Below are 23562 nucleotides of genomic sequence, written 5' to 3' on the forward strand. Positions count from 1 at the left end.
TGTATTTCTTTAGCGGCTGAACATATTCCCGAAGGGGACGAACGGGATGGTTTTCTTGCTATTATTCAGGATGGCAAGGATGCCATGTGTGAGTCCGTTCAGTCGGGTTTGGACATGGCAGACTGTGTCAGCCGGTCCATGGCGGCGAGCACCGTAATACGCAGGTTTGCGTGGTTGAGGAAGTCGGGGTTTGCTCCTGATGTGCAAGCCAGGCTCCTCAACATGCCCTTTGACGGTGAACATCTTTTTGGCAGCAAGGCTGACGAGAGCCTTGAGAGGTTGCAGACCTCCAAAGCTGCAGCAAAGTCGTTGGGCGCTGCAGTCCGCCAACCTCCGCCTTTTCGTCCTAGGGGACAGCAATGGAGGGGAGGTTCCTTTCGTTATTACTCATCCTTTAGTAAAGTGAGAGGAGCTGCAAGTCAAAGGGGCAACCAGAGGAGTGCCAGAGGTGGAAAACAAGGTACTCGAGGTGCCAATGCCGCGCAAGCAGTTGCCTCTTTGCCCTCAGGCAACGCCGCAGCTGCTTCTGCTCAGTCATGAGGCCCATGCTTCGCCGGTTGGGGGGAAGTCTGACGCGGCATCTTGTAGAATGCCGTGCCATTACTTCAGATGTGTGGGTTCTGGAGATCATAGCCCACGGCTACTGCCTTCCTTTCCAGCAGAGGCCTCACGACAATCCACCAGGGAATCTCTCTTTGAAGAGTCCGGATCTGCTCCTTGTGCAGGAAATTCAATCCCTGCTGGAGAAAGGCGCCATAGAACTGGTCCCTGTAGCGGAGAGGAACACGGGATGGTATTCCCCTTTTTTTATTTCAAAGAAAGACGGGGGATTGAGGCCCATCATGGACTCGAGTGGTTTGAACAAATTCCTCAGGAAGGACAAGTTGAAGATGGTAACTCTCTCTCAAGTCCTCCAGGCCCTTCAACTTCAGGACTGGTTGGTGTCTCTCGACCTCAAGGACGCTTATTTTCATGTGCCGATCCATCCCAAGCACAAGAAGTACCTGAGGTTCGCGGTTGGCGACTCGCACTTTCAGTTTCGGGTCCTGCCGTTCGGATTGACCTCCACCCCGCAGGTTTTCACCAAACTCATGGTGGTGGTGGTGGCAGCGTATCGCAGGAAATACGTCTACCCCTACCTGGACGATTGGTTGATCAGGGTGCGCTCTCCCGAGCAAGTCCTAGATCATCTGTCAGTTACCTGCCACTCCCTTCACAGGCTGGACTTCTCCCTCAATTTAAAGAAGTCTCACTTGACGCCAACTCAGCGGCTCCAGTACATCGGAGCAGTGCTCGACACGTCCCTGGGGCAGTGTTTTCCTGCCCAGCTGAGGGCTCACCACATTCAGCAGATGGTGCACAAGTTTCAACATGCCCAGAGTCTCCCAGCATTCGAGTTCTTGAGGTTGCTCGGCCTCATGGCATCCTGCATTCTTCTGGTGCCAGAGGCCAGGTTGCGGATGAGATCTCTGCAATGGGCTCTCAAGCTCCAGTGGTCTCAGTCCTCTGACAGGATGTCGGACCCCGTTCAGGTGCTGCCCTCGGTCGCCAGGGACCTTCTGTGGTGGGCCGACAAAGGCAATCTGATGAGGAGGACTCCATTTTGGCTACCCTGGCCGGAGGTGACAATCGTGACGGACGCATCCCTCACGGGATGGGGAGCTCATGCCAACGAGTTGACAGTCAGCGGTCGTTGGTCTCTGTCGGAGTCCAGACTCCATATCAATCTGTTGGATCTGAGGGCTGTCAGGCTTGCCCTGAAGGCTTTTCTGCCGACTGTGTGAGGAAAGAATGTCCTGATTCTGGCGGACAACACGGTGGCCATGCACTACCTCAACAAAAAGGGGGAGGGGGCAGGGTCACTTCCTCTGTGCAGGGAGGCGATGCAGCTCTGGTTCTGGGCAATCCAGCAGGACATTTCGGTCTCGGCAGTTCATCTGGCCGCAAACGAAAACGAGACGGTGGACGCTCTGAGCAGGCAGAGCGCGATCTCTCACGAGTGGGAGTTGGCTCAGGAGATTCTCCTGGAGATCTTCGCCCTTTGGGGGACCCCTCAAGTGGATCTCTTCGCCTCCAGTGTCAACCGGAAGTGCGAAAGGTTCTGCTCGTGGGAATTTCCTCCAAGAGGAGCCTTAGGAGACGGGTTCGTAGTGGAGTGGTCCTTCCCACTGCTGTATGCGTTTCCTCCAGTCCCCGTCATTCTGCAAGTGCTGCGGAGGTTACGGAGGTTCGTTTCCCGGATGATCCTCATTGCTCCGGCATGGGCCAGGAGGACGTGGTACCCGGACCTTCTCGACTTGTCCATCTGCCCTCCACGTCGTCTTCACTACTGAGACAATCTGCTCTCACGGGAGGGGGTCAGGTTCTCCATCCAGAGGTCAGATCCCTCAACCTTCACGCTTGGCTTCTGAAAGGTTGAAGTATAAGGATTGGGACCTCCCTGAGGACGTGATGGAGGTGTTGCTTTCGGCCAGACGGCCGGCAACAAAGTCCCCGTACCATTGCCGTTGGAGAAAGTTCTGCGACTGGTGCAGGGTTAAGAATATGGATCCTTTTTCATGTGACATTCCTGTTGTTCTGTCTTTTTTGCTTTCTTTGGTCCACAAGGGCCTGCAAGTGGGTACCGTTAAAGGTTACCTGGCGGCACTGTCCATATTTAAGCGCTCATCTGAAGTGTTCTTATTTTAAAATTCCTTTAACTTCTCAGTTTCTAAAAGGGCTCACTAATGTGTTCCCTCCGTCACCTTTCCATGTGCCCGATTGGGATTTGAACCTTGTTCTCAAGTTTCTAATGGGTGCTCCGTTTGAGCCTTTGCATTCCTGCCCTTTGAGACTGTTAATTCTTAAAACTGTATTTTTAGTTGCGGTCACTTCTGCTCGCAGAGTGAGTGAGTTACAGGCACTTTCAGTTAAGCCATCCTGCACTGTTTCACAAGGACAGGGTTGTCCTTAGAGTTCGTCCTTCCTTTCTTCCGAAGGTGGTGTCGGAATTTCATTTAAGCCAGAAGGTTATTCTTCCCGTGCTTTATCCTCCTCCGCATCCTGGTAAGGAAGAGGAGAGGCTCCATAGGCTGGATCCTAGGAGAGCTTTAAGCTTTTATATTTCACTTATGTCCCGGGTCAGAGTGGACGATCAACTCTTTATTGGTTACGCTGGAAGGCGTTTGGGACAAGCTGTTACTAAGCAGACTTTGTCTCGATGGATCATCTTGGCAATTTCCGAATGTTACCGCTTGGCGGGTAAGGACCCTCCGGTAGGCTTACGGGCCCTTTCTACCAGGGGTATGACTGTCTCTACTGTCCTGCAGAGGGGTGTTCCTATTCGTAACATCTGTGATGGAGCCACTTGGGCTTCGGTCCATACTTTTGTACGTTACTACTCCCTCGATTCTATCCGCGGGCTGAATCTGGCCTTTGGCAAGGCGGTCCTTTACTCTGCAATTTGATTGGGCATTCTAAATGTGTATATTCTAAATTCTTTTCCCACCTCGTTACGTTGGTACTGCTTTGGGAGTCTGTCATAGATATGGAATACATCGGAGGACCCAATCCCGTCGAAGAACAAGTTACTTTCTTACCTGATAACGTTCTTTCGATGGGATGGTCCGACGACGTATTCCATATCGCTCCCTCCCTGCCTACCCCACTACAGAATTTCTTATGCGATTGCAGCTTACGTTTCCGCAAGGCTTTCTGTGGTCATACTGGCAGAAGATTGGTGCCACACGTTCTGGGGAAAAAACTACAACTGAGGCTACGGGCGTTGTGCGTCCTACTTACAACATCCGGTGACGTCGACCGTCGGAGGAGGTTGCCGAAAGATTTTTCGAAGAGGCACATCTGTGGTGATTACTGTCATAGATATGGAATATGTCGTCGGACCATCCCATCGAAAGAACGTTACCAGGTAAGAGAGTAACCTGTTCATCTGCAGGCTTAGAAGCGGAAATGGAGTCCCGTGCTAGCAGCTGCGTTATAAGAGCTGTTTGGTTGTTTATTTTAGCATCTAGGGTTTTAAAAAGTCTAACTAACGTTAATGGTGCTGTATTCATTGCGCTTAGTGTGATGCCTACTAAAGTTGTCAAGGGAGTGAGTATCTGAGGCGCCAAAGTTGGCTGTGAAGCAGTGTTAGTCCTACGACGAGTGGAATGCGAAAAAGATAATGAAAGGGCTGAGGAATGTTGCGTTGAGTGACCGAACGTAACTGGAATTTGGGATAAACTGATGTTGACTGGAGTTAGATAGCAATCTGATTCTAATTGAGTTGGTGACGGATTAAGTAAAAACGGGGTAATGTGAACTGGTAAAGTTGGAGAATCTGTCGGGTTTGGACCGATCGATTGTTGCTAATCAACATTTTAGTGTTGAGTGCTGGCAATGAATCGAGAAAGGATATATCTCGAGCAATTGTACTTGAGTTTGTTAGAGAGCTTCATTTGGGTCATCAATTGGGTTATGTTCATGTGTTTTAGTAGGTGGAGTAAAATGTTGGAGAGCTCCTGATTGAATTAAAAGTGTGAGTCCCAATGTCAGGTGATTTAGAGTTGTTTGCATTGGTTAAAGAGTTGACTGGCGTGCCTGTGAAGACTGCTGTTAGAAGTGAGTCTGGTATTGCGATCAGGCTTCTTATGAGCGCTAAAGGAGGAGCAAAGCTCGGGACATTGAAAAATTGAAGGCTGGATACCGGGAGATTTGCCCTGTGGATAAAATTGTCTAATGTCTGGTGTTTGTATCTCTGTCTTTTTTTTTTCCGAGCAGGCCAAGTAAGTGAGTGTGATTTAGTCATTGATAAGATGGTGGCAATATTTCTTTGGGGGGTTTGCTTTAACTGCATGGATAATTTACTAATCTTAAGTGTCTGCGGCATATCAGATTTGAAAGAGTATGTGCCTTTTGACTTGATCGATTAGGGAGAGCCTATTTCCGGAGTAACAAAAAGAAAACTGTTCACTGAACTACTGAATGAGTAAAATGCAAATGAAATGGGAAAGCTTGCCTGAAAAGGAACAGGTCAGCTGGGAAATGTAGAAGCCACTGCTTGCCTCGTGGCAAAGCGGCTAAGCTGTACTTAACTGCTACTTCCCACTGGTGTGCGCGGACGTTGGTTATATGCCTTCTGGGTAGTTTGGGGGCGGAGTCTGCGACACAACACCAAAATATGGGCAATGACAGTGTCTATCACAGGTATAAAGTCCAGGGACAAGAACTCCAGCAGCTAAGCGGCAGTATTTCAAGGGTAGTAGACCCTGTTAGCCATGCAGTGACACTTACTCAGTTTTGAAATCGCATAATAAACCAACCCTGTTACAAGTATACACCTTGCAACATTACTTTTAGAACTCAGTTCAGAGCTAGTAAAACAACTCGTATACATTCTGGAGGGGCCTCAAGCTACTCAATGATAAGTATGAACACTCAATTACTATTTTAGAATGCACTAAGCAAAGCAGGGAAAGAGAAACCCAATTACACTTCAGGAAAGACACAATGTATTTCAAGTTAAGTAATTGAACTATTGACACATAACTATCTTTTATCTAATATCCAGGGCTATGTGAGTGTGGCAAACGTGGTTCGTTATTGTATGCAACCAGAACGTTATTTATTGTTATGTCCTTGGTCCAGCAGTACGTAATTTCCATTTAAATCTCCAGATTAATCAGTTGCCAGTGTTAGCCCTGCAGGGTCCGAAATTGAATCTGCTGATAGAAGCCATATTTTGCAGAATGTGCAAGGTTAAATCCAACTTAGAATCAGCCAAACGTGTACTGACAGAGTGCCCCAAAATGGGTGCCCTTTATATGGTATTGCGGAGTCCGTTTGTATATGATTATAACTCTATAAAATTCCTGGATTTTTGGTATTAGCCTATTTGACCTAAAACATTTGACCTTTTGACCAAGTTGACCTTTTCTGAGTGGTACAAATTGACCTTTTTGTTTTAGGTCAAATAGGTTAATACCTACTTGCGTCAAATTGCTGAGGGCAATTTGCAAAAGGTTAAACATACCCTAACCACATTTTTGGCCATTCTGCTTAAACTTGGAATCAATGTCAGTTACACTGGCGCTATTCAGAGTCTGGAGAAGGATTGAAAAGTATCTTAACATGAACGATTTCGGGTAGTTATTTAATTTAACACGTGTGTAATTTTAGGCCATGTTAACACGTGTGTAATTTTAGGCCATGTAATGAACATTTGCTTTTAGGATACTTTTTATATTGTACAGAACAATTTGGTGTATTGCATTTTGTATCTATGAAGTTTTTGATTGATTGCTTGATATGTAATATTATTGGTGTATGGATTTGTGTCACTAAATGTATATTTGTAATTCTTTTGGTAATGTTGATTGTAAAAGTTCTTTTTAAGAACTATGTACAATAAGTTATTATTATTATTACTAATAGCCAGCCATATCCAGTATACTTTTAAGACGTATATAATACAGTTTCTAAGGTAAGAAAAAACTCTATGAAACTATTTTAGAATAGCACCAAAGCTGTTCAGGGAAGTAGAACCTATGGTTACAAGTGTAGAAGAGCAGCAGCTAATCATGGTGAGTAAGACCTCTATACTTCTATAGACCTCTATACTTCTATAGCCTCCAGCTACTTAAGGTATGTATAAACCCTAAGACTGTTTTGGATCTGTATAAAGGAGACCAGGGAAAGCCAAACCCTATGTTACAAAAGACACAATGTATTTCAAGGCAGGTAAACCCTATTGGCAAGCTTTTACACTCATTCCGTTAAGCAATGATAAAACAGTGGCAACACTTGTTACTTTTTAGATGGGGTTAAACAGCATTAACAATTAGTGAAGCAACGTATACACTTTTTAAAGGGGCAGAATGCAACTCAATGGTAAGCATAAACTTAATGACACTTTAATTTCTTCTTTCACAGAGATAGTTACCACACTAACCTCTTTAGCAAGCAAGTACTTTTACACTTGTTATACTTTGAAGGCAGAATAATGTTCTTATCCAGTCCTTCCCTAGTCTATTGCATGAGTTCTCTGAGGCAGAAAAGGGACCCTCGTGCTCTAGGTGCCATCTGTAGCCAGGTTGAGATAGGATTCAGTTGCAGGAAAGTCACAGCTCCAGAGGATACCTTCTTTAACAAGTAAGTTTTCACTGTCAGAGTTAGTGTTCAGGGACTTCACAGAAGGACGCTCCCTATATGTGTTCCAGCAATAAGCCTGGGCAAGTGGTATGGGCAAACTCCCAACCACACAAATCACTGACTCAGCCTCACAAGGTGCACACCAGACTATTTTTTTTAAGGGGCAGTATATATGAAAACAAGGTAAAAAGAGACAACCTACATTTAATTTTCCTTGATTGATGATGTGATACTACATGTAACATTGACTAACGAAAATGTGGTTTTGCCTATCTCTTCACCCCCACCAATCCTCCCTTTTCCCCATTCCATTTTTTGTCTGGTATTTTTGTTCACTTTGATTTATTAACTGTTGCTACTTTTTATGGCTTGTTCTGATTCATCAACTTTCTTGTTATAAATGGTCTTACACGTGAATGAACATTTTTGTGACTTTCCTTTTTTCATGTTTTCATATTATTTTGGAACCAATCTTCATAATTTTGTGACCACTCATTTTTGTTTGATTGATATTTAAAACTAGCCCTGATTTGAAAAAGGTCCAAGAGGGACCGAAACACGTGTCATCGCAAAGGGCATCGATATAATAAAACACTTGTTGAACAAACTGGGCGCAGTCTCAACTTGGGATTTTCCTTTTATTTAAACCAGACGTAAGGCAAGTGTTACCCAAGCTCACACAGTACCTTAGGAGAAGAGCTTCTGTGTGGATGCCTTAAGGATGCAGCAGCACAGGACCTGGTACTTGATTTATTGGTCTGAAGATGAAAGAACTGGAAACTGGATGGGAACTTGCAGCAGCAGTCATCAGAGGAAGCTTCTAGCAAAGGACTCTTCATGGATTCTCACAGCTGTGGATTTGGTACCTTTTTACAGCAGCCAGATAAAGAACAAATATAGCCAGTCGGATTCTCTTCACTCTCTTGGCCCTGCACTCTGGTGAGGGGACTTCAGGGATTCGAATCGTGTCTCTGGAGACCCGGCAGGAGTCCACCAAGTTTCGGACGGATTTGGACATTGGAAGACCATGCACCATCCGCTCGCACGAGGTCCCAGGGTATTGGTGGTTTCCATCCCAGCAAGGTCGCAGCACGTCATGGGATGTCTCAAAATGTGAAAGGTGCGTTCTGGCTACCCAGTCAGGACAGCCGGCCCCACCATTGAGACTGGGTTCCTTTCTGGCAAGAAAGACAAAGGGCTGCAGAGTTTTGGACTCCTCCTTGTTTCCTGCCGTCTTGGACACTGTGGAGTCTGGGCTGGAAATACAAAGGATTCCCGCCTAAAACAAAACTTCCACTGAGGTCGCTCCCACATAGAATGGTAGGGGAAGACCACAAACTACAAGCAAACGAGAAATGGCAAAAAAAGAAGCCCACCATTTTATAAAAATGGTGGCCCTTCTGTGCATTACAGAGGCTGAGTTAACAGCCTGCGAGTAATGAGACTAAAAAGTAATTATGTAAAACCACAGCTACAGGTAAGTAAGCAAGGGGATACATTGTATCCTCAAGCACTGCACAAAAGGTGGGGTGTGCTGGCTCACTATATAAAATGTAAAGGGGCATGAAAATCCCTCTTTACCCATTGGGAACAGTAGTTCACCCAAGTACATTAAAGAGAAGTTAACCAGTGTAGGGAGAATTTTAACGTCAGTGCCTTATCCTTTTAACCTTAGAGACCCCAGCTCTTTTGCTGGACTCTGGCTTTTTAATTTTGACTCCTGAGTGAGTGGGACTTTTACCCCCACTACCTCATGTGTTTTTCTGAATGGGATGCTTGGTTCTTGACTGTTTAATGGAGTCTGGTAAACTCCATAGGCGTCTGCTTTTTGCATGGTGACACACAGCACTATTTGTGCAATGCCACTGTTTCTCTTAATGTTTAAATACATTTTCTTGGGTGAACTATCTTTCCCAAGAATAGTAAGATGACTTTTGTCTTACCTTTTTTTTTGTGGGTCCAGCACACACCACCCTTCGTGGAGTGCTGGGGAGTTACATCCTTATCCCACTGCTCATGTAACATTCTGTTATACTAACTAACTTGAATGGTCGGTGGCAACAATTTCTTTTTTACTACTGTTGTGCCATGCATCTGCAGGCTGATTTCTCAGCTACAGTACAGCACCCAAGGGTGACCATTTTCGCAAAATAGCACCTGGTCTTCTTTTTTCGCCATTTCTTGTCAGTTAGTTCTTTCTGGGCTTTTACTCTGTTGTTTGAATCACATTTTAGTTTTTTTTGCATTTTGCTTTTGGTGGGCTTCAGCCCTGAAGCCCGCCCACGCTCCAGTGTGTCTGGAAAGTCAGGAAGTGAGGGAGATTCCCAAACCTTCCCTGTCCTTTATCTCTAGGTGTGCCTGAGTGAAACCACTTCTGATTGGCCGACTGGCTGTCCGTGAGGACAGCCACCCTGCTGGGTTATTGACAGCCCTAGGGCTGTGAATAGTTGGGAACTTGCTTAAAAGGCAAGGTTTTTGGGACCAGGGCAGAGTCGACCACTGGAGGACAACATCCGACAAAGCGACGAAGAGGCACTAGCAGCAGCCTCCTGGACCGCAAAGTACCCAGTGAAGCCCTGCAGCTGTTCTAATCCTGTTTTTGTTTCGACTGGGAAGACCTGCAAAGGATGACTTCCTCCCTTGGGGTGGTGGGACCAACTAGCCTTGAGACAAACTTCATTTTGGCGCAACCCCGACTTGCTGTGACTTTCCAAGGCTGCAGAATCCCAATGCCCGGGGACCCCTGACCATCATCAAGTGCATTGTCTTCGGAAGTGCGAATCCATCTAAAACTTCGTGGGCATCCAGAGGACCCTACAGAAGCAGGAAATCTTTATCCAGAGTCCAGGACCGAGGGATCAAGTAACATCCAACCAGAGCTGTCCGTTCTTCTTTGGCGCTGAGAAAAAGGTGCCAAAACCACAACAGGCTGCTGAATCAAAGAGAATCCATTGCTGCAGAGTCCCTCTCTCTCGAGTGCTAACGCAGTAGCCTGCCAGACGTCCTCCCTTTTCGTCACCACGACCAAGGACCAGGAACAAGGGTCTGCTACACTGCAACAGGAAGGCATCCAGCTAAAACGAATTCTTCAATTCTCAGGTACTGTGTGGCTTGGGGTACATATTTTGCCATTTGTGGTGCTGTTGGGTAATAATTGGTGCAGTCACACTGTGTGAGACTACACAACACTTATCTGCTTGGTATTCGGTAACCCACCGTTTGGTATAGGTCTGTACCACACAAGTTGGTATTGTGACTGAGCAGCCAAGCCTGTCTCAAGAGGGGTAAATGTGAGCTGTAGAGCTGTAGCAATGAAATTCGTCAATCCAAGTAACACTTACATTCAAGGTTTCTGTTATAAATAATTATTTATTTAACATCAATGTTTGGATATGCTTCATGCACCATTCCTACACCCTGAGGTGACTTGAATCACAAGGACAGTAATGGCATTTATATATATCACCAGTTATACTTTGCAGATTCTGAGGTTGCAGAAAGGAAAGAAAGGAAAACTGTTAAACAGGTTCTCAGTATATGTCAAGACACTCAAATCTTCCAATGAAATCTAGACAAACCTTTCCCAGCAATAACCGTCCAAAACAAGTTGCCACCCATGACAGACAGCAATATCAAAGTCAATGGGCTAGAAGTGTCTGCCGGGAGCCAGGACAGCCAAAGTCAATTGGGAACAGTCTATGGAGCTGAAGCACTTCTTAGATAAAAAGTCTTGACCAAGTTAGAGAGTTTGTAGAAATCACTTGTAGGGTTAGAAGCTGTTAAGCCCGTGCAAAGAGAGTTCCGAATGAACTCTAAGAGTAAGCCGATGCAATTCTCAACTGAGAAAAGCACAGGTAAAAGACAGTGAGGTAAGTACAATACCTCTAGTTGGAGGAAGAGTGGTCCGGCTGGATTCTGTTCCTGTTGCAGCTATGCAGACTCTGGGTTCCTGGGCCTCAGTCGTGGGGGACAAGAGGCAGGATGTCAGGAGGGCTCCTGCTGCGGCACTTTGGAGGTCGTTGTCAGCTACCGGCTATTTCGGTTCAGCGGCACTTCACGGTTTCAGTGCCTAGTAAACAACACCGTAGCAGATTGTGGATACCGGGTTGGTTTCCTTCACTCCTTGGGTCCTGCACTCTGGTGAGGGGACTTGAGCTCTGGTCGTCCTGCTTCTGGCTGGTCCTTAGGAGACTACTGGAGCTTCTGGCCAGATTTCAGACATTGCACTCAACTAGGGATTTCTCGACCCCTGGCACTCTGTTCTTACAGCAGCAAAGAAGTACAGCCAGTCAGGGAAGATGGTCCACTGGAGTTCTTCTCAGGGTTAGTTGGTCCCACTAACCCAAGGGAAGAAGTCGTCCCTTCCGGGGCTTCTCTGTCAAATCGAGTTTCAGCACAGCAGCAGTGTTTCACCAGGCAATTCAAAGGTCCAGGAGGATTCAGCAAGCTTCGTTCCTGGTTTCTTCTCGGGGTGTTTCTCCCAGTGATCGACTCTGCCTCTAGTCCCAAAACCCTCGGCTTTTAAGCAGGTTTTTCCCATTCATGCACAGCCTTGGCTGTCAATCACACAGCAGGGTGGCTACCCTGAAAGGACAGCCAGCCAGCCAATCAGGACTGGTTGCATTCAGGCACTCCTAGAGACAAAGGACCGGGGAGTTTCGGAACCTCCCTCACATCCTGCCTTTCCAGACACACTGGAGCCAGAGGCGGGCTTCAGGGCTTAAGCCCGCCAAAGGCAAAACAAACAAAGGGCTCAATCCTGGTTTAGCACACAGAGTAAAACCCAAGAAAGACCTCCGAAACAAGAAATGGCAAAAAAAGACCAGGTCCATTTTGACGAAATGGTCATCAATGGGTGCTATACTGCAGCTGAAGATTCAGCCTGTGATAGAAAAGCACAATCGTAGGAAAATTAAACCACTGCCACCAGCCATTTAAAGTAGTGAGGGTAACATAAAAATGTTTACATGAGAATGTAGGATAAGGGGTACTAGGTAACGCCCCAGCACTCCACATAAGATGGTGTGTTCTGGACCTACAAAGAGAAAAGGTAAGTAAAGTCAATTTCACTTTGCTCTTCTTGGGAAATATAGTTTACACTAGAAAAGGTATTTAAACCTTAGGAGAAATCTAAAGGATTTCTTTGTGACACTGCTCTGAAGGTGCTGTGTGTCGCCATACAAAAAGTAGATGCTTATGGAGTTTGTCAGACTCCAAAAACAGTGGACACACATAATCCAAATCAAGTCAAAACACATGAGCGAGTGAAAAAAAGATCTCGCTCACTCTAGGTTTAAAATTAAAAAGTCCTAAAATCCAGCAAAAGAGCTGGGGATCTCGAAGGTTGAAGGGAATTAGCAGAGAAATTATAATTCTCCCCAACAGCTGCTTCCTAGCTTGGGGAGTAGTATTTTAAAAACTTTTGAGTTGACCTCAACTCGCCTGAACTGGCCTCCCAGCTTGTGCTTCTTCACGGTAGCTTCTCTTGAGCTTCTGTGATTGGTTCTATTTTCTTTCATCGCCGGAAATGTAAACGCCTACAATTTAAACATGTACATAATTACGAAAATGTACATTGAATATTTTCTTTTTGGAGGGGGGGGTTAACACCCCAACCCCTCCTCCCCTACCTATTTTAACCTGTTACCTACCCCCCAACCCCTTATCTGCCCTTTCCCACCCCCCCCTAAAAATTTCAATGTACATTTTCGTAATTATGTACACGTTTAAATTGCAGGCGTTTACATTTCGGGCGATGAAAGGACGTTGTACCCTGTGATTTTCTACTGAACTACTATTTTAAAACCTTGTTTTAAGAAGAGTGCATCAGAACTTTGAACTGGCCCATTGACTTTGGTTGTCCTGGCTCCCTAAAGGCCCCCTTCGGAACCTATTGACTTTGGCAGTGCATGTTCCTTACAGGTTTTAATTGTTGAACACTATAATTGTTGTGATAAAAGATTGCCTACATCACTCTGGTAGAATCTAACTGTTTTGTTACTTAGTATTTTCTGATCTGACTTTAACTTTTCCCTCCTTGAAACTCAATATTGTAATAGTGCTCACAAATAAGTCCTAATGCGTACCTCAAATGATGTCGCGTAGTGTGTTGGAATATGGTTAGCATAAGAAAGGTTTACTTGCCTACTTTATTGCTCTTGTTGAACTGAATCCTAACTTTGATATTCATGTTACTATTAGTTGCTGCCTTTTAAAGATAGTCTAATTAGCGTGGTGTATATATTAATCAATATGTATACTATAACTTTAAGTGTGTAAGAGTTTACCTGGTTACCTGTATTTACTGATTTCATTGTACAGCTCTACAGCTCACAGTACCCCTCTTAAGATAAGCCTGGCTGCTCAGTCACGCTACCAACTTGGGTAGCACAGGCCTATATTAAAAGGTGGGTTACATAATACCAAGAGATAAGTATTGTAAAGTCCCCGACCAGTTGGACTCTACAAATTCTTACCCAACAGGGAAGCCCAAAGGGGCAACCCAGCCTAAATCCAAAAGTTATAGCAAACTAGAACTGCAACCGTACACTATGGAGAGACATAAAAAGGTCACTTATAAAAAAAAGTGAAAGGCTAGCTGAGAGGGGAAAAAGATTCCCTCTCTCCTAGGGACAAGGAGAAATAATCCCCAAGTCCAAGCAACAAGTTCTGGGGTTGACACAGGTCAGGAGGATTTATCACAAATATGAAAATCTTGCCTAACACTTGGTACTTAGTGTAGGAGGCCGTGTAACTATTATCTGTATGGCATCGTGGGTCCTGACCTTGATATTATCAATGCATGTTTTTATTGTCTAGGGTTCTCTTCACTTCTCACCCCATCAAGCCTATATGCATAGTGCTATCACGAGATAGTAGACTTACATTTTAGTCATAAGAGTAGGTTGGGACTTAACATTAATAGACCATTATTGTTTTGTTCCCATACACTAAAGGTTTAGCTTAAGTACTTATTTTGACCTAATAGGTGATATTCTATATGTGAACTTGAAATAAGTGTATATTTTGTTCAGTGTAGCGTGTTCTTCAGTATTGGGGACAAATTGTACTTCTCTGTGAACTTTCCTTTCTCCCTTGTGTAAGGCTTACTGTTCTGCTAAAGCAACCATTGGAGTCTGGTATTTCCTTATGGGTGAAACCATATTGTACCATTAGGTTTTATAGTTACGCATCCCTCACCAAAGGGTTTTGAAAAATCTTCCTAACAACGGGCTGCTCAATGCGTTTACATGTGGGTCCCTAGTTCCTTGCCGCCTTCTCCTGAGGCATAATAGCATCTGCTATGTACATGTTGATACCGCAGCTTTTGCTGCATCATAGCACTGTAAGTTACCAGTTATACTAGTGTGCTATTTAATGTACTTAATCAACCGATGAAGCTCTGAGTTGGCCATGCAGCATGCTAAACGCGGTTCTCTCCAATGAGTGCTAAACACGCATATCTTAAAAATCCAGCATGTCTGATGGGCATTTCTGCTGTTAGCCATAACTGGTGGTAAATTGCTCACGTGGCTAATCCTTGTTTTTCAGTACTGCATTGTGCCCACCAACTTTATTATGTGTTTTTGGATTGGACTGAAATACAACCATGGCGCTCAGGCACAGATCCTGACCAACACTGCACCCTATTCCACCAGAAGATAGTGGAGTTGTTGGAGCGGAGGAATGATAGGAGGACCCATGTTTTTCATTACACTTTCATATGAGATCCCCCAGTTTGCAGTGTTACTCTGGAAGGGAAAAAGATGTATTTTGTGTTGTTGATTTGTCTTGTTGGACAATGTAGATTTGCGTCGTATGGTCTGGATGCAGAGTAACAACTTAACATTGTTGCAGTGCCTGGATGGGGTGGAACCCAAGGTCACTGTTGTGTTGTACTGATGGAAGAAATCACATGCATGTTTGGTATTGTCTAGGTATTGGCAATCAAAAGGGGTTCTGTGTTCCAATTCCGTCTTAGGACCCACTGAGGTTAAATATCTGTGTTTCAGCTCCAGACTCGTCCACAGCCGATTGCCTTGGATGGCCTGCAGGGAGCATTGGAGAAGCACCCAGCCTCTCCTCTTGTCGGACACTGCTCATCTCCGGTAAGGATGTCTCTGGGAACAGCAATGCTTTGTGCCATGCAATGTTACATTGTAAATCTAAACCCTAGGTATCTTGGCCCTATTCTTTCCATAAATTCCTTCTGAAGGCTTTAAGCCTCCAGTGATTTCCATATTTTCTGGGTTCCCCTCTTCCCTGATTTGGGCTCTTCAGTCTACCCTCAGTGACCTTGTACCAAATGTACTGCCTCCCTCCCCCAATACAAAGAGCTTGGATTTTGTTTTCCACCTTCTGATAGTTGCTCTGCATGAGCAGGCCTCTCGAAGCCAAAACACTGGAAGGTCACATGACTTGCTCTAAATTTGAGCTCCAACAATAACAGAGGAGTACAGATGGTCTGACTTTCACTCACAAATGAAGAGCGCCTGTAGTCCATTGAAACTTACTAGATGTAGATTTGTAAAGGTCTTAGAGCGAAACCCATGAAGGAGGAGAATGGATTAAAAAAGAACAATATTTTGCACTTGCAGACAAATGAAGGAGGGCCCTTAATTAACCTTTGTTATAGAGTTTGTTGAAAGGGGAACTTGCACATCCTACTATGTTTTAGGAAATGTCCAGTGGTTGTGGAAAAGGTTTGTGAAGAAAGGGCTACTATAGCTTTTCTGCACCCAGAAACAAGTGTTAATGAGCTTGTGGCTGTAGGTACCATTTATATGACGTGTTATTTATAACGCGCCTGTACACAAGTGTTTCTAGGCGCGACAAGGGAGGGAAGACCGAGGGAGGACAAGAAAAACGATCTTACTAGGCCTTCTGTCTAGGCATCTTATGTGTCGGCCTTCACTGAGATTGTCCTCCTGCCTAGCAACAGGGTCCTATTCATTTATTTATTTATTTTTATTTGCAACATGCTACTAGAATAAAGCTGCACAACCCCTTCCTTGAGGACAAACTGTAGGGCGTTTTGATAGTGGTGTGGGATGGAAATGGGTTTTCTTGTTCTCCTGAATGAGGGGAGCTTTTTTCCCCTCATTCATTTTTACTGCTCTAACCATGGGGACTTTTGTTCTTTGTTTTACTTGATTTTATGGAGTCTGCTTTCCTCCATACCTATTGAAGGCATCTGTGTTACACTTTTGCAGCACACAGCGCACTCTGTGCAGTGTTGCTGGGGACCCTTTGGGTTCTCCTTTTATATTCTTTCATTTTCCCTAAGAACTAATGTTAAGGAAAGAGGAATATCCTTCCTAAAACTTTTAACTTGTGAGAGATTAGCACACAGCACCCCTGGAGTGCAAAGGGGATACCTAGTATTCCCCTTCTCTGCTCCTGTGGCATTTTGTTCACAGTGACAACCCTAAAGTTATGGCTGGTGGCAGTGGACAAGTTCTCGCAACGTTGATGCTATTGTCTACCGCAGACTGTATTCATAGCCTCAGTTATGCATCATAGGGTCACCTATGTTCTAACATGGTGGCCCCTTTCTATTTTTACTATTTCTTGTGTGGTTGTTCTTTGTTAGCCCTTCTTCTGCCATTCTGGGAGGGGGGAGGTCTGAATCTGTGTGTTTTTCCTTTGGCGGCAGCCCTTTGTGTCCCTGCCTAGGCTCCAGTGTGTCTGTGAAGGCAAGAAGCAGGGGAGGAGTTTAACACTCCCATATCCTTTGTCACCAGATGGACTGAATAGAACCAGTTCCCACTCGGGGGGCTGGCTGTCCTGATTGGACAGCTACCCCTCCTTTCTGTAAACTGCAGGGAGAGTTTGCGAGAAGTGAAGGGGAAATCCGAATAAGAGGTGAGGTTCCTGAGACAGAAGACAAGTTGACCACTGGAACAGAAGATCCGAAGCTGAAGACGACCAGAGACGCAGTCCCTTCCAGTAACCGTGAAGCGACCACTGCTGTCCTGACCCCGCTTCCTTATCGACAGAGGAACTCCTAAGAGCACTGCTCCTTCCCTTTGGCTGGTGGGACCCACCAGCCCTGATACGACTTGCAGATAGAGCCATCCCCTGAGGTGCTGTGACCTTCCAGGGCTGCAAACCGCGAATACCAGGGGACATCTTACCCATTTGCAGTGAACGAATCCTCCCGGAACTTTGGTGTAATCCAGTTGGACCTCCAGAGGCACGAACCCACTCATCCATGTCCCCTCACCAAAGTGCAAGACTGCAGAACCGAGGAAGATCGACCATGTGGTAACCGTTCACTGTTGGAGCTGATCAAAAGGCACCAAAACCACAGACCGACATGGGAGACCGAAGAAATCCTTGCTGAGGGTCATCTCTCGCGACAGCTGCAGTGACATCCCATTCAGAGTCCTTCCTTTCCTCACCTGGCCGAGAATCAGGAGACCGGGTTCGTCACTGCTGCACAGGAGAGAATCTAGCTACGTTTACTTCTTCTAACCTATGGTACTGCGGGGCTAACGGTAGAACTTAACTTAAGTTGAAGAGTTGCTCCTGTGTGACTGGAGTGAGTTACAAGGTGTTTGGGTGCCCACCCATACATCTGGCCCATGCTTTACAGCTTGTGTCCTTTAGGGTGTCCCTCGCAAATGTCCCTATAACTTGTTTTCTTGCTAAGCATTTTTATTCTAGTGACTAAAGTATCCTGAGGAACTTTGCCTTTCCAGCTGCTCCATAAGACTTTTTACTCACTCCTACGTTGACTTTTTTGCTATTTAGGGATTGGGTTTACAAAGCATTAGAAGCCTTAAAAAGTGTTACTAGAATGTCAACAACTGCTCTAGTGTGTATAAGCATCCTTTTCCTTCCCAAAGATGTTGTCTGCTGTGACTTTATGATCTGAAAGCCATTACCGTTTATCTGTACTCTATGCAAGTGCGTGTCTTTACTAGTGATAGGGTAGAACTGTCGGTGTAATTCTCTGTAACAGTTACAACCGCGAGCAACTACACTTGAAGCAGTCATCATTGAAAAGTATTGTTGATATTTTCTGTGTGTTTTGGTTATCTAAAAAGAGTATTTAATTACCTGCCTGTGTATATAAAATAAATATATTTTGATATAACGAAGATTATAAGTGTTTCTTTGTACTATTGTATTGACTGGGTTCAGTGTACTTACCTACAGCTCACATCCTCCTCCTACGATAAGCCTGCCTGCTCTGTCATTCTACCAGATCCTTTGGGTAGTACAGACTTATACGAAGCGTTGGGGATCTGTATACCAAGGTATAGTTTTATAGAGTCTTGCCTCAAGTGGATTTAAGGAAAACTCTGCTAACATCCACATGGCCTGCATGTAGTGGGACATAACATTTGACCCCCTCTGAGACTACTTCCTTAGGAAAAACCTACCCTGGTAAAAATACCAAGTAGGGCTTTAGCCGCTACCTGAGCAGTAACTGTTCTCGTAAGGATAACTTCAGGGTACCTTGTGACATGGTCCACTACAGCAAGTATAAACCTCTTGCCTGAAGAGGTTGGAGGTTCTATGGGACCAACAATGTCAATCCCAACCCTCTCAAAAGGAATTCCCACTACTGGGAGAGTCACCAAGGGCGCCACATTCTTGGCTACACTTTACAAGAAATCTGGCAATTGTGGCAACTTTTGCAGTATTTGTCTACATCAGCACCCATCTGAGGCCAGTAGAAGTACAGTGAGAGTCTCTTTGGTGGTCTTAGTATTTAAGTGACCAGCCAGAGGGACCTCATGTGCTAACTGCAAAAGAAGAGTTCTAACTCCTTGGGGTACCACAAGTCTTCTGTGGTCCCCTGGGGTTGACTCGAAAAGGTTCACTATATAAGAGGCCATTCCCCCAATAGAGCCTGTGCCTCCCAGGGTCTTGCCCTTCCAGCTGGGAAGCTGTTTGCTTGCGCAAGCCTTCAAGAGAGGGACACTCTCTTTGCCAATGACTGAAGTCTGCCCTAGAGGGTCCACCTTTGACAAGTTGAGTCTGAAGCTCAGGATGGTCTCTAGGATTCCAGATCTTCAAGGTAGGGCTGAACCTCCTCTGCATCTGTGTCACCAGTAGGTGGGTCTTCTGGAGAGTCTTGTGGGACCACCTCTGTGTCGGCTGAAGGTGGGGTTACAGTTGTGACCTTGATAGGTATTCTCACAGTCATGTCATTACACTTGATTGTGACAGGCATAATGGGGAGCATTTGGATAGGACCTCCTGCAAGTTTTGTGTGCCTCAGAGGAGCTTTAGCTACTTATTGAGTTGAGTAGAGTCTCATCTACCACAATGATGCAGGTCCCTGTGTGTCTCTAATGGCAGGGGTCTCCTGACTGTGGAGACCTTAAAATATTCTTTTGTGTTATCCCATATGGAATTATACACATTCTGGCTCTGTTGTTCCCAAGTCCCAAGGGACACTAAAGCCACTCTAACATGAACACCAATGGGCCCTTGAGCTAGAGAGTGAAAGTTGACACCTGTTACTGGAGCCTCTCCCTCTTGGGTGAATGCCAAGGAGACAGATTGGATACCTAAGGGATTAACCGTGCATCTGGGATCACTTTTCACATGGTCAGCAGACCCACAAACCACACATTTATCAAATATTTTCTGGAATGTTTTTTTTTTGGCAACCTCCTTCTAGTTTGGCTCAAGAAGCGTCACTAGCCTTTTAAAATGTACCCTGGTGTTGTGTTTCTTGTTCTTGTTACTTTTGTGGGCCTCTGAGGATATTGGATTGGTGGAATTCTCTTTACCCTCCTTCTTGTGCTTTCCCCCCTCCTCCATATTGTGAGGAGGCCCAGAATCCTTGTCAGTGGCCCGTTGGCCACCCACAAGTCAGCAGCAATTGTTAGCTTCTTGGGGTCTAACTATTTGAGTCAGCAAGGTGCTAAATACTTTCTAGCATAATGAGACTCCTAATTCCATAAACACGTTCTCACTTTATGGCCTTCAACCTACTCATCTAAGTCCTTTGAAGACTCACACACTGAGGCGGTCGATAGGACACTATCTTTCCTTTTATGGTCCCTAAACCTTTTTAGATATTGGGATGGAGTCTTCCCACATCTAGCTATGAGAACTTGTGTTAAGCAAGATTGTATGCAGAACTCTTTGGTTGCACTTCAAAAACCTTGGCCTCCTGGCAATAGGGACCAAACCTTTGGTATAAGTCTGAACTACACAGGTTGGTAGTGTGGCTGAGCAGCAAGGCTTATCTCAAGAGGGGTCAATGTGAGCAGTAATCTTGTGACACTGAGTTTCACAGTAGCAGTTATTCAAATAAACACTTACACACAAGGTTTCTTGATAAAACAATTATTAATTTATTTCAGTCAGTTGTATAAGCCTTCTTTAGAAGGGAGAAATATATATAACAATTAAAATACACTTCAGATCACACTTAGTTTCTCTAAATCAGATGATACCCATTGGGGATGGCACACGGACACTTCCTACACCCTCAGGTGACTTAAATAGCTAGGACACTGTGGACATTGATGTATCACTGGTACATTTAGATCAATACTGAGTTTGGTGTAAAATATAGAATAGAGGAATACAAAGAAGGTTAACAAATAATTCATAAATAGGTAAGTACTTTTAGAAACCTTCCCATGTCAAATAAGCTTAACCTTTTCCTGGGAAAAAGATCAAGCACAGAGCCAAAGGTAGGAAGAGTCTCTCAGAGAGCCAGGGCAGCCAATGTTAATTGCACAATGTCTAGGGGAGCTGAAGATCTTCCTTGCAGGTAGGCCAAAAGTATTGCGCAATGTTTTTAGAAATGTTTGTATAAAATAGAACACTTGAAGGGCCTCAAGCTGGGAGGCTTGTGAGGGGCAAAGCTTTAGCGACTTTGCAAGGTAACCAAGACAGGTCACAACTGAGAGCAAGCAAGGCTACACAACAAGAGGTAAGTTCTCTTAGAAATTACAGAACCTCTGGTTAGAAGAAATGGTTCCAGCTGGCTTCTGTTCCTGTACAGCTCCTCAGATCCTGTTGTTCCTGAGCCTCAGTCGTGGGGACAAGAGGGAGGACGTCTGGGGACTCCTGCTCTGCAATGGGAAGGTCCGTGGCAGCAATGGGCAAACCTAAATTCAGCGGTTTCTTCTGTGTTTCAGCTCCTCGCGTCTGACAGCAAATAGCAGCACCGTGTTTCTCGGATACCACTCGGGACTTTCCTCGCATCTGGGGTCCAGCACTCTGTTGAGGTGGCTCAGGCTTGATCAGTCCTGCATCAGGGAAGTCCGGAGGATCTTCTGGTGCTCGGGTCTGACTTAAAAGCAACGCACACAATCTGGTGTTACTCTCCCTGGCACTTCGGTCCCAGCAGCAGCAGCAGTGGAAGTACAGCCACCTCGAGAGGCTGTCCAGACTTGCTTACTATGGATTAGATGTGTCCCATCAACTCAAAGGGAGAAGTCGTCCTTGCAGGGCTTTTTTAGTCGAGGCGAATTCGGAGCTTCGACACAGCAGCAGAGCTTCACCGGGCAAACCAACAGTCCAGGAGTTTGCAGCAAGCGTCTCTTCCAAGTTCTTCAGATTCCTTCGTCCAGTGGTCGACTTTGCCTTCCAAGCCAAAAAGCCTCGCCTTTTATGCAGGTTTCTCCCATTCATTCCAGCCTAGTTGTCAATCACACAGCAGGGTGGCTGTCCTTGCCGGACAGCCTTCCGGCCAATCACCTTTTGGTGCATTCCTGTAACCAAGGGGATTAAGCACAGGGAGTGTCGGGCACCTCCCTCACTTCCTGCTCCTGCATACTGACATACTGGAGCCAGGGGCGGGCTTCACTCGTGAATCCCGCCAAAGACCAAATGAACAAAGGGACCAAACCTTGTTTGGCACGCAGAGTAAATCTCAAGAAGGACCTTTCCAACAAGAAATGGCGAAAAAAGAAGACCGGTGACATTTTGACGAAATGGGCGCACATGGGTGCCTTACCGTGGCTGCGAACGCAGCCTGCGGTAAAAACACACAATGGTGGTAAAAAGTAAACCACTACCACCAACCATTCATTGTAGAAAGGGTAACATAAAAATTATACATGAGAAACTAGACAAAGGGGATACTAAGTGACCCCTCCAGCAGCCTATGGTAAGATAGTGTGTGCTGCGTCTAGAAAGTTACAAAATGTATGTAAAGTCAATTTCACTTTACTGCTTTTGGACACAGTAGTTTCACCAAGAGAAGGTATTTAAACCTTTGGGAAATCTAAGAGACTTCCCTGTGCCACTGCACTGAAGGTGCTGTGTGTCACAATGTAAAAGATGTCTATGGAGTTTGTCAGACTCCAAAGTTAAAAGAAACACATGGTCAAAATCACAATACAAATACATGTGAGAGTGAGAAAAAGGGCTCACTCTTTCCAGGTTAGAAATTAAAAGTCCTGAAGTCCAGCAAAAGGGCTGGGAGTCTCTAAGGTGGAAGGGAATTAGCACATTTTTTAGAATTCTCCCTAACACTCGCCCCCCCCGGACTAAGGAACAGGAGGATTTAATCTACTCCTGGATGAATCTCCTTACTCCAGTCGGTCATACTTTCTAGAGAGACCATCAGCATTTTGGTGATTACATTCTGTCCTATGTTCTATAGTAGCATCAAACCCTTGAATGCTGATTGACCATCTTAACAATTTAGGATTCTCCCCCTTCATCTGCATTAACCATCTCAAGGGTAGGTTGTCTGTTTGAATTACAAAAGTAGAAACATACAAGTATGGTCTAAACTTCTTCAAAGACCACACAATGGCAAAACATTCACGTTCTATGGTTGCCCACCTTGTTTCCTGGTCCTTAAGTTTCCTACTGATAAAGCAGATAGGTGTTCCCTGCCTTTCTCATCCCGATGACTCAGAACTGCACTTCTTCCTGTATTTGAAGCCTCAGTTTGTACAATAAAGGATTGGTTGTAGTCAGGAGCTCTTAAGACTGGAGCTTGACAATGGGCTTTCTTAAGTTAGTGCACTCCTCATTCCACCTGACCTTCTTGGGGAACTTGAGTGAGGAGATCACATTCAAGGGAGAAGCTATGGTCCCATAGTTCTCAATGAACTTCCTATAATATCCTGTGAGACTTAAAAAGGCTCTCACCTGGGTTTGAGTAGTAGGGGTGGCCCAGTCTTGTAGAGCTTGTACTTTGCTAGGCAATGGTCTTATTTCACCTCCTCCTACCTTATGTCCAAGGTAGACCACTTTACTCTGTCCAATTTGACATTTGCTTGCCTTTATGGTCAGATGGGCCTGCTCAAGAGCCTGCAATACGTAGCCTAGGTGGTCACTATGCATATATGGGCATTTGTAGTGGTGACTGTATTAAGCATTAAGTACTCTATAGCCCACACAGAATCCAAACTCCTTGGATCCTGCTTTTGACACTAGTACAACAGGACTAGCCCATGGACTTGTAGATGGCTCTATTACCCCGAGATCAAGCATCTT

At 45.2% G+C, this 23562-nt stretch overlaps 1 protein-coding gene across 5 annotated transcripts in view; it reads left to right on the top strand.

The window, feature by feature from the left end:
* Positions 1-23562, top strand: part of NCKAP5L (NCK associated protein 5 like) — a 534672-nt gene that overhangs the window by 335717 nt on the left and 175393 nt on the right. For all 5 annotated transcript variants that reach the window (XM_069653864.1, XM_069653865.1, XM_069653863.1 and 2 more), the window contains one exon: positions 15141-15236. In XM_069653864.1, the coding sequence (XP_069509965.1) occupies positions 15141-15236 (96 nt within the window). The remainder of the gene's footprint in view (positions 1-15140; positions 15237-23562) is intronic.

The sequence above is a fragment of the Ambystoma mexicanum genome, chromosome 3q (genome assembly GCF_040938575.1).
Source record: "Ambystoma mexicanum isolate Mex_15411 chromosome 3q, UKY_AmexF1_1, whole genome shotgun sequence".
NCBI classification, from domain to species: domain Eukaryota; kingdom Metazoa; phylum Chordata; class Amphibia; order Caudata; family Ambystomatidae; genus Ambystoma; species Ambystoma mexicanum.